This window comes from Xenopus tropicalis, chromosome 6 (assembly GCF_000004195.4).
Source record: "Xenopus tropicalis strain Nigerian chromosome 6, UCB_Xtro_10.0, whole genome shotgun sequence".
Classification (NCBI taxonomy): Eukaryota; Metazoa; Chordata; class Amphibia; order Anura; family Pipidae; genus Xenopus; species Xenopus tropicalis.
This window is the reverse complement of record NC_030682.2, coordinates 2,932,575-2,942,419: the sequence shown is the minus strand read 5'-3', so window position 1 is coordinate 2,942,419 and position 9,845 is coordinate 2,932,575. Positions and strand designations below refer to the sequence as shown.

Sequence of the window (9,845 nt, the reverse complement as noted above, 5' to 3'; positions counted from 1 at the left end):
TAATAATTGAATCCCCTACAACTATAGCCTGCCTTCCCTCCCTAGCACTATTCCCCCCACCTGTATTAGAGGTGCCGGCTCCCAGGGGGCTCTGAGAGTCAGCCCGCTCCATACATGCCAGCTCAGAGCTGCCTTCCCTCCCTAGCACTATTCCCCCCACCTGTATTAGAGGTGCCGGCTCCCAGGGTGCTCTGAGAGTCAGCCCGCTCCATACATGCCAGCTCAGAGCTGCCTTCCCTCCCTAGCACTACTCCCCCCACCTGTATTAGAGGTGCCGGCTCCCAGGGGGCTCTGAGAGTCAGCCTGCCCCATACATGCCAGCTCAGAGCTGCCTTCCCTCCCTAGCACTATTCCCCCCACCTGTATTAGAGGTGCCGGCTCCCAGGGGGCTCTGAGAGTCAGCCCGCTCCATACATGCCAGCTCAGAGCTGTCTTCCCTTCCTAGCACTATTCCCCCACCTGTATTAGAGGTGCCGGCTCCCAGGGGGCTCTGAGAGTCAGCCCGCTCCATACATGCCAGCTCAGAGCTGCCTTCCCTTCCTAGCACTATTCCCCCCACCTGTATTAGAGGTGCCGGCTCCCAGGGGGCTCTGAGAGTCAGCCCGCTCCATACATGCCAGCTCAGAGCTGCCTTCCCTCCCTAGCACTATTCCCCCACCTGTATTAGAGGTGCCGGCTCCCAGGGGGCTCTGAGAGTCAGCCCGCCCCATACATGCCAGCTCAGAGCTGCCTTCCCTCCCTAGCACTATTCCCCCACCTGTATTAGAGGTGCCGGCTCCCAGGGGGCTCTGAGAGTCAGCCTGCCCCATACATGCCAGCTCAGAGCTGCCTTCCCTCCCTAGCACTATTCCCCCCACCTGTATTAGAGGTGCCGGCTCCCAGGGGGCTCTGAGAGTCAGCCCGCTCCATACATGCCAGCTCAGAGCTGTCTTCCCTTCCTAGCACTATTCCCCCACCTGTATTAGAGGTGCCGGCTCCCAGGGGGCTCTGAGAGTCAGCCCGCTCCATACATGCCAGCTCAGAGCTGCCTTCCCTTCCTAGCACTATTCCCCCCACCTGTATTAGAGGTGCCGGCTCCCAGGGTGCTCTGAGAGTCAGCCCGCCCCATACATGCCAGCTCAGAGCTGCCTTCCCTCCCTAGCACTATTCCCCCACCTGTATTAGAGGTGCCGGCTCCCAGGGTGCTCTGAGAGTCAGCCCGCCCCATACATGCCAGCTCAGAGCTGCCTTCCCTCCCTAGCACTATTCCCCCCACCTGTATTAGAGGTGCCGGCTCCCAGGGGGCTCTGAGAGTCAGCCCGCCCCATACATGCCAGCTCAGAGCTGCCCCCCAGCATCTTCACCTAAAGCGGCAAATCTGTTGGTTTGTACAAGCAGTGAACCAGCCCCCCTACCCTTGTGTCCCCTCCTTCCCCTCTTAACTGTTACAAATTTGTCTCCCTCATTAACCCCCACTGTCCCTTCTCCCCCCCCCCCACTACACCGGCCCCTGCCAGTGGTTGCTCAGTGAGCCTCCTGTTCTCCCCCATGTTTGCCCCCTCAGTGCTGCCAGTTCCCCCCTTAGATTCTGCACCTCAGATTCCAAGAGGAAAACCCACCTGCATCTCTCACAAGTAAATGCTGCATGGAACTGCTGCTCCAGGACCACATACATGCGACAAGATGCACACTGAGTAACACCAGCAATCATACTGCAACTCATATTGCCACTGGTACTTACAGTCTCCCGAGTGCAATCCCTTGTATAGTGCCTTTTAAGTTTCCAACGCCTTTTTGTTTTTAACGCCTGCTATACACTTAATCTACATGCAACACTTTAGATTACATGCAACACTCGTGTAGCCCACCCTAGGGTATGGCTTGGTGTACTGTAGTTGTGACTGTGGTGACACCCCAAAGATTCCCAGTAAATACCAACACAAACAGGAAGTAACCCCAGATTTATTACACAGGAACTGGGCTGAAAATTAAATGCAGATAAATGCAGAAAGTATGAACAGGCAGAAATAGCAATAACAGTGCAATGTAATGTAAACCGCACTAGCAGTTAAGTTCTAACAACAAAGTTTGGGAGCTCCCCTAATGTCCTATAAGCCGGCAGCGTTGGGGCCCTTAAACAACCATTTACATCCAGGATGCTTGTACTTTGTTATTATAGCTTCAAATGTATACTGTCACAATTATCTGTGATTCTAAGTAGTGTTTTCACTGTAATGCACTTGTGTTGGTCAGTAATAATAGTCCCACAGGGGCTGGGTGAGTCTGTATCTCCTGTCACTACTGACACAGATTGTTCCTCCTGTAAGGTCTGTATGGGGGAACTATATTGTACAGGCTGTCCCAGTGTTACTGCTGCTGCACCAGTTACATATATACTGTATGTTAGTTACCTGTATGTCAGTACTGGGGCACACTTACTACTGGGATGTGAGACAGGACACTTATTTGGGGCGCAGGTCTCCCCTCAGTGCTGAGCTGGGGACTAGGAATGGCGCAGGTCTCCCCTCAGTGCTGAGCTGGTGAGTAGGAATGGCGCAGGTCTCCCCTCAGTGCTCAGCTGGTGAGTAGGAATGGCGCAGGTCTCCCCTCAGTGCTCAGCTGGTGAGTAGGAATGGCGCAGGTCTCCCCTCAGTGCTGAGCTGGTGAGTAGGAATGGCGCAGGTCTCCCCTCAGTGCTGAGCTGGTGAGTAGGAATGGCGCAGGTCTCCCCTCAGTGCTGAGCTGGTGAGTAGGAATGGCGCAGGTCTCCCCTCAGTGCTCAGCTGGTGAGTAGGAATGGCGCAGGTCTCCCCTCAGTGCTGAGCTGGTGAGTAGGAATGGCGCAGGTCTCCCCTCAGTGCTGAGCTGGTGAGTAGGAATGGCGCAGGTCTCCCCTCAGTGCTGAGGCTGGTGAGTAGGAATGGCGCAGGTCTCCCCTCAGTGCTGAGCTGGTGAGTAGGAATGGCGCAGGTCTCCCCTCAGTGCTGAGCTGGTGAGTAGGAATGGCACAGGTCTCCCCTCAGTGCTGAGCTGGTGAGTAGGAATGGCGCAGGTCTCCCCTCAGTGCTGAGCTGGTGAGTAGGAATGGCGCAGGTCTCCCCTCAGTGCTCAGCTGGTGAGTAGGAATGGCGCAGGTCTCCCCTCAGTGCTCAGCTGGTGAGTAGGAATGGCGCAGGTCTCCCCTCAGTGCTCAGCTGGTGAGTAGGAATGGCGCAGGTCTCCCCTCAGTGCTCAGCTGGTGAGTAGGAATGGCGCAGGTCTCCCCTCAGTGCTGAGCTGGTGAGTAGGAATGGCGCAGGTCTCCCCTCAGTGCTGAGCTGGGGACTAGGAATGGCGCTGGCAGGATTTCACTCAGCTTCCCACACTGCGCAGGGGGGTCTCTCTCACTGTCTCCCATGCAGCCCCCACACATACTCTGGCCTTTAGCAGAGATCTCTGGCCGCTCTCCCCCCCTCAGGTGCTCAGATCCCCTTCCTTTTTGGAGCACATCCTCTCCAGAGCATGGCCTTCTGGGATCTGTAGTCCCTTCATTCCTATTACTATACATACTGCTGCAGTCCTTATATCAACAGTGAAAATCCACATAAAGCAGGAAAATAGGCTTACTTTCAAGGAAACCAGCTTGGCTACACTCGCTAGCAGCTCCCAAACAAAAAACAAGAAAAAAAAAGAAACAAAGAAAAAGCAGCATCACCCGAAGATTCGCAGGAATACAGATGAAACTATAAAGCCAAAAGAAGTTCAACTAAACAGATAAAGGTAAATAGAATATATTTTGGGGCTAAATTGGGCAGGTTCTTTAGTTGTTATGGCAATTTTGGGGAGAGAACTAACTTTTTTTTAAATTTCAGGCCAAAATGCAAACTTCTACGGAGAACTGCGCCCACAATTCTGCATGTAGGAAAGCAAGAATGGCGCTGCTGAATAGCTACAGGGGGGCACTTTCAGAAAACATATAGTTTGTGGGGGTATTTCACAGGTAAGGGGGTGTTTATACTGAAAAACTGCAAGGTGTGCACTTAGAGCGCAGCCCCAAACTGTCCAGCTGAAATTGCCCTTATGTATTGCCCCTGTTTTGGGCTGTTTGGGGGCCGTGGCTTTAGGCGCACCCATGCATGTGGGGTATCGTTTTACTCGGGATAACTTGTTCTTTCATATCCTGCCTTCTTTTCAAAATTTTCGTTGGTTTTTAATTCTCAAGTTTACTTTGGACTTTGTGACTGTGATAGTGTTTCAGAAAAAAAAATAAAGAAAAAATTTGGTATCTGTTTGTACAGTATCTGTATGACCGGAGCTACATTTATAGCAAAAACTACACCACAACTAAAAATCTAGAGGTGGGCAGTTTCTAAAAATGTGTGACTTATGGGGGTATTCCATTTCTGTCACAAGATATGCCATGTTAAAATAGAGACGGTCTTTTCACTTTCGTTTCAATGTAAAATTGCACAAAATGCTGTTTTATTATTGGGGTGTCTTCTGGACAAGAAAAGTGGGTTACCCATACATATTTGGTATTGTTGGATTCAGCAGAATCGGGGCTTTTACAGACAGTACATTTTTTGTAAGTTAATGTAATCATTCTTGGAAAAAAAATACATTTTTCTTTATTTCACATTTCTTTTACATATTTCACTTAAAAAATGTGTTAAATCTCCAGAAAAAGTACAACATGTTATTACAATGTTCAAGCCCAATTCGTTCTGGAAAAAACGATATCTAACATGCTTTATTTCATGTACGTTTTCTTGTCAACAAACTGAAACAAATGTACTGAGTGCAAGAAAAAAAATGGCTTGGCAGTGAAAGGGTTAAGTTATCATATTAATGTTTTTTATTTTGTTTTGTTTTCTTTAAAGCTCATTCTCAGGAACAAAATCCCTAGAAACATCATTACATCAGTGTTATGGTGCAGCATCAGTACAGCACTATATTCCCCATCCATTTGGAAGAACTTCTGGTTCAAAACCTACAACAGAACAGCCATTAGAGGGCGCCCTCTATAGCAGGCCAGACAGTATCCTCAGCACTAGGGATAATGCAGCTTGTGGGGCAGAGCTGGCAGCATTTCATATTGTCAAACAAATCCTTGTGTGTGTGTGTGTGTGTGTGTGTGTACAAACACTTTATAGACAAATTAAAACAGTAGGAAGACCAGTAAATTGACTCCAGTTAAAACCTGCATATTATTGGATAATGAATATGCCTGTTTCTTATTGGCTCAGTAATTTCACAGAATGGATATTTTATCAGTTTGGTGGAACTGAGTATTTATTTTGTTTGGTAGAATGAATTCTGTGCTATAAAATCTTGCTTTCTGTCACACACATCTATTTTGTCATGAAAATCTAGCTGGAATATGCTATTCAGTTATACCATCATATATTTTGTTAAAGTTTTGTATTACATTATTCATTCTGTAAGTAACTTTACACATAATTGTTTTTTGTATGGATGTTAAACATTTGTGAGACAGAATGCTTGTTAAAATTTACAGAATGAAGTTTGTAATATATTATCCTTTTGTGCATAAAATTGATTTTGTTCTCATTCTTCACTAGAGAATATTTTGTATATTTTTTACCAGTGTTTATATCCATACTTTAATTCTGTCTACTGGGGATTGCTTTTTGTATATAGGATATATTTATATAGAGAAAATGTACTTTGGACAAATGGCTCCCCATAGTCCCCGTGGGACGGGGACGAATGGTAGGCTTAGTGTAGTTCTACATACATTCAGTCTTCTTGGGTTCTTCTGGAATGAGGTTCTGAGATCCAGGTTTCCTTTAGAAGCTGTTTCCCCCCCGTTTGGGTTGGTTGGTACATCCCACTGAGCGCTGACAGGGCGTTACTAAGGGAACAGTAAGTACATATTAATATTGATGTTGCTGCTCAACTCATTTATTCACCCATTACCATGTCAATGTTTTGTCCTTTTGTCCTTCATCATGAGACGGAGCCTCCCCCCGACACTGATACAGTAACGGATGAATAAACAGGTGGAGCAGTAACAGCCGTATTTGTGTGAGCAGCTCCAGTTGCTATGGGTCACTGCTATGGAGACGTTACTAGGGATCCAGGGAACGGTACCAGCTATAGACCCAGGCAAGTGTGGGGAGTGTGGTCTGATTGGCTGAAAAATCCTAGAGAGAAAAGGGAATTATATAATGAATAAAATACCAACTGTTGTACAATATAAGGATATTATAAGTCACTGAGGAGTCCCATGGCCATATAAAGGGATGGGGCTGAAGAGCGAGGGCTTTTATACAAAATATTGAACTCCGAGGTGACTTTTAATATTCTCATATTTTACACCAGGGGGAACTTTATTTATTACAATATACAACGTTCAGTGGGTCATGTGACAGAAATGACATCACTAAGCTCCGATTATAACTGATGACATCACTAAGCACCGTTTATAAGGATATAATTTACAGTTTGGTCCCATAGGGAAATGACCCAAATGTATATTATATCATAATTACTGGGATTCTGGGGAACCTGGGGTTACCCCCAATTCCAACCCCGGCACATTTATTAATCCCTGATTAAAGTTTTAGTTGGTTAAAAAGCTCAAGTTGAAGGTTATTCTACTTTTATTCTACCAAAACTGTAACACAAGATGTGACTGGAAAATATGAATCCTCTGAATTGGTTTTTACCAGTTGTGGCGCCGATGGTGTAAACTCTCAATTATTGGGCTGAACCATGTCTGGTGCATTGCCCCCAGGGGTTAATGGGAGGGGCAGTTTGGTTCCCTCACTGTAATAATAATGAGAAAAGGCCCAACTCACACACAGACAGTGGGACATTCATGTTAAACAGGTGCCTGAGGGAGTGAGGCTGCACCTTTATTGTGTTACATAGTTTCCCCCCAGGGGGCAAATTAAGGCTCCACCCTCTCGTTATCCCATGCTAATGACCTGCCTTTGATAAACATGTGACTATGCTAATGAAGGGCGTTAGAGTACAGGAACCCATCAGCCTTCCTTTCCATATTGTGGGAGGAACCTTTTCCCCCAAACAAAGGCCCCGCCCATAGGGGGTGGGATCCAAAATGGGCTAAAAAGCTGCGGGAATGAGAGCTGAGTTAGTTTGGGGAAGAGACGTGTGGGTACAGGGTACAGGGGCTCTGCAGGCTAATGAGGAGACTCTGCCCAAGGACAGGTAACTATATCAGTGTTTCCTTGGCACTGATCCCTGAATTCTGTGCCACTGGGCTCAGCTTGTGGCTACTGATTTGCCTATTTGTTTGCCTCTCATACTGCTCACTTATTGCTTTTGTGCCCTTATGTCATACTGTGCTTATGGCTCATTTATTCATGTTGGGGGGATTTATTGGGGCGCGGGCTCCCTTTGTTTAATGCTGTATTGCACTTACTGGGGGGCTTGGGGCCCCTGGGATCTGCTCTCCGTTTGTCATTGTGGGTTTGTCTTTGTGATATTTATGTGGTTTCTGTAACTGGTGTTTTGTCCTTTTCCGTGATTATTTTATTGTATATTATTATTTGTAATATTCACCCCAAACTCCCCCCCTAACTGACCTTCAGGCTGGGCCCCCTTAGCCCATAACAAGGTTACAGATATATAGAAACATTGGGGTAACAGTCACCCCGCTATAGTTCCAGGGGTACCCAGGGCACAAATAAGCACTCACCCCAAATCCCCCCTAACTGGCCTTCAGGCTGGGCCCCCTTAGCCCATAACAAGGTTACAGATATATAGAAACATTGGGGTAACAGTCACCCCGCTATAGTTCTAGGGGTACCCAGGGCACAAATAAGCACTCACCCCAAATCCCCCCTAACTGGCCTTCAGGCTGGGCCCCCTTAGCCCATAACAAGGTTACAGATATATAGAAACATTGGGGTAACAGTCACCCCGCTATAGTTCCAGGGGTACCCAGGGCACAAATAAGCACTCACCCCAAATCCCCCCCTAACTGGCCTTCAGGCTGGGCCCCCTTAGCCCATAACAAGGTTACAGATATATAGAAACATTTGGGTAACAGTCACCCCGCTATAGTTCTAGGGGTACCCAGGGCACAAATAAGCACTCACCCCAAATCCCCCCTAACTGGCCTTCAGGCTGGGCCCCCTTAGCCCATAACAAGGTTACAGATATATAGAAAGATTGGGGTAACAGAAACGTGATTGGCTAAAATGCAAATTGATAAAACTTAATTATTGATTAAAATGCTCTTTTTTTCTCACTCTTTTACTTATTTACTTAAAAACAGAAGAGGCACAGAAGCCCCAGAAGCTGACAATTCTCTGATTCTTTGGATAAAGACAAGAGGCCATTAGACCGTGCAACTTCTCCAACACCAGGAAATCCACACATTGGAGAGAAAAATCTGTTTCTGACTGAGAAAAAGCTTTAGTGCAATGAGCATTCCCAACTCCCAGATGGAACTTCCCTCAGTGGCACAACATGAATGCCCAGAATGTGGGAAAAGATTCTCGGAAAAAAACAAACTTATTGTTCATTACAGATTTCACACCGGGGAGAAACCATTCATGTGCACGGAATGTGGGAAAACTTTTAGGCGAAAGCAATACCTTACAGAACACCAATTAATTCACACAGGGGAGAAACCATTCATGTGCACGGAATGTGGGAAAGATTTCAGCCGAAAGCACTACCTTACAGAACACCAATTAATTCACACAGGGGAGAAACCATTCATGTGCACAGAATGTGGGAAAAGTTTTAGAGTAAAGCATATCCTAACAGATCACCAGAGAATTCACACAGGTGAGAAACCCTATGCATGTACAGAATGTGATAAACAATTCAATAAAAGGAGCAACCTTCACAGCCACCAGAGGATTCATACAGGGGTGAAACCATTTGTGTGCATGGAATGTGGGAAAAGCTTCTCCGACAAGAGCACCTTTCAAAAGCACCAGAGAATTCACACAGGGGAGAAACCATTTTCCTGCACAGAATGTGGGAAATGTTTCACCACAAAGAGCGAGCTTAGCGGCCATTACAAGGTTCACACAGGGGAGAAACCATTTTCTTGCACAGAATGTGGGAAATGTTTCACCACAAAGAGCCAGCTTAGCAGCCATTACATGGTTCACACAGGGGAGAAACCCTTTGCTTGCACAGAATGTGGGAAATGTTTCACCAAAAAAAGCCATCTCAGCAGCCATTACAAGGTTCACACAGGGAAGAAAACCTTTGCTTGTGCAGATTGTGGGAAAAGTTTCATTTCAAAAGGAAACCTTACCAAACACCAGAGAATTCATGTGCGAGAGCAACTTTCATGTGTAGGGAAACCTTATTTGTAGGGAAATCTTATTCTACAAAGTAGAACACCAACACCGTCATCCCCACCGAGGAGAAACCATTCACTTGTACAGAATGGGGTTTCCCCAATAGAAGGTTTCATCTCCTCCCCCAGAACATTCATACAGGGGAAGAGATACAGTCACTGATTTCTCCCCCATATTCTCCCATTCCAACATTGCCTATTGGCCATTGGAGCTGCCAATCATATCTGTAGGTACCAACCCACACACTATGGGGTTATTTGTATGTAAAATATATTCCTCAATAAATGTAATGCAATATTTCAGTTGTTTATTCCTCGTTTTATGTTTATTTTAGTGCTTCTTAGAGTTCGGTGCATTCTCTATGTGCTTAAGGGCAATTACACCTTTCCCATGGGAAATTTCCTAAATGAAAAATGTTTTTGATGCCTTGGGAATATCTAGGGCTGAGTGCCAACTTAAAGGGGAAATAATATGTAAAAATAATATTGTGCCAATGAGTTGTACTCATCTAAATTGAGAAGGAATGGGCTTAAAAAATGTTGTGTTTCAGACTGATTTATTGAGAAATTCCCT

At 46.3% G+C, this 9,845-nt stretch overlaps 1 protein-coding gene across 1 annotated transcript; it reads left to right on the top strand.

Moving 5' to 3' along the window:
• Positions 1 to 6,894: 6,894 nt before the first annotated feature.
• LOC105947726 (gastrula zinc finger protein XlCGF7.1-like) lies at positions 6,895 to 9,577 on the top strand. The gene is made up of 2 exons (XM_012965784.3): positions 6,895 to 7,155; positions 8,228 to 9,577. The coding sequence occupies exon 2, from the start codon at positions 8,376 to 8,378 to the stop codon at positions 9,285 to 9,287; it is 912 nt and encodes a 303-aa protein (XP_012821238.1). The 5' UTR covers positions 6,895 to 7,155; positions 8,228 to 8,375; the 3' UTR covers positions 9,288 to 9,577.
• Positions 9,578 to 9,845: the final 268 nt, after the last annotated feature.

Coding starts and splice junctions, on each gene's coding strand:
- LOC105947726 (XM_012965784.3), top strand. CDS start 8,376: ATGAGCATTCCCAACTCCCAGATGGAACTTCCCTCAGTGGCACAACAT.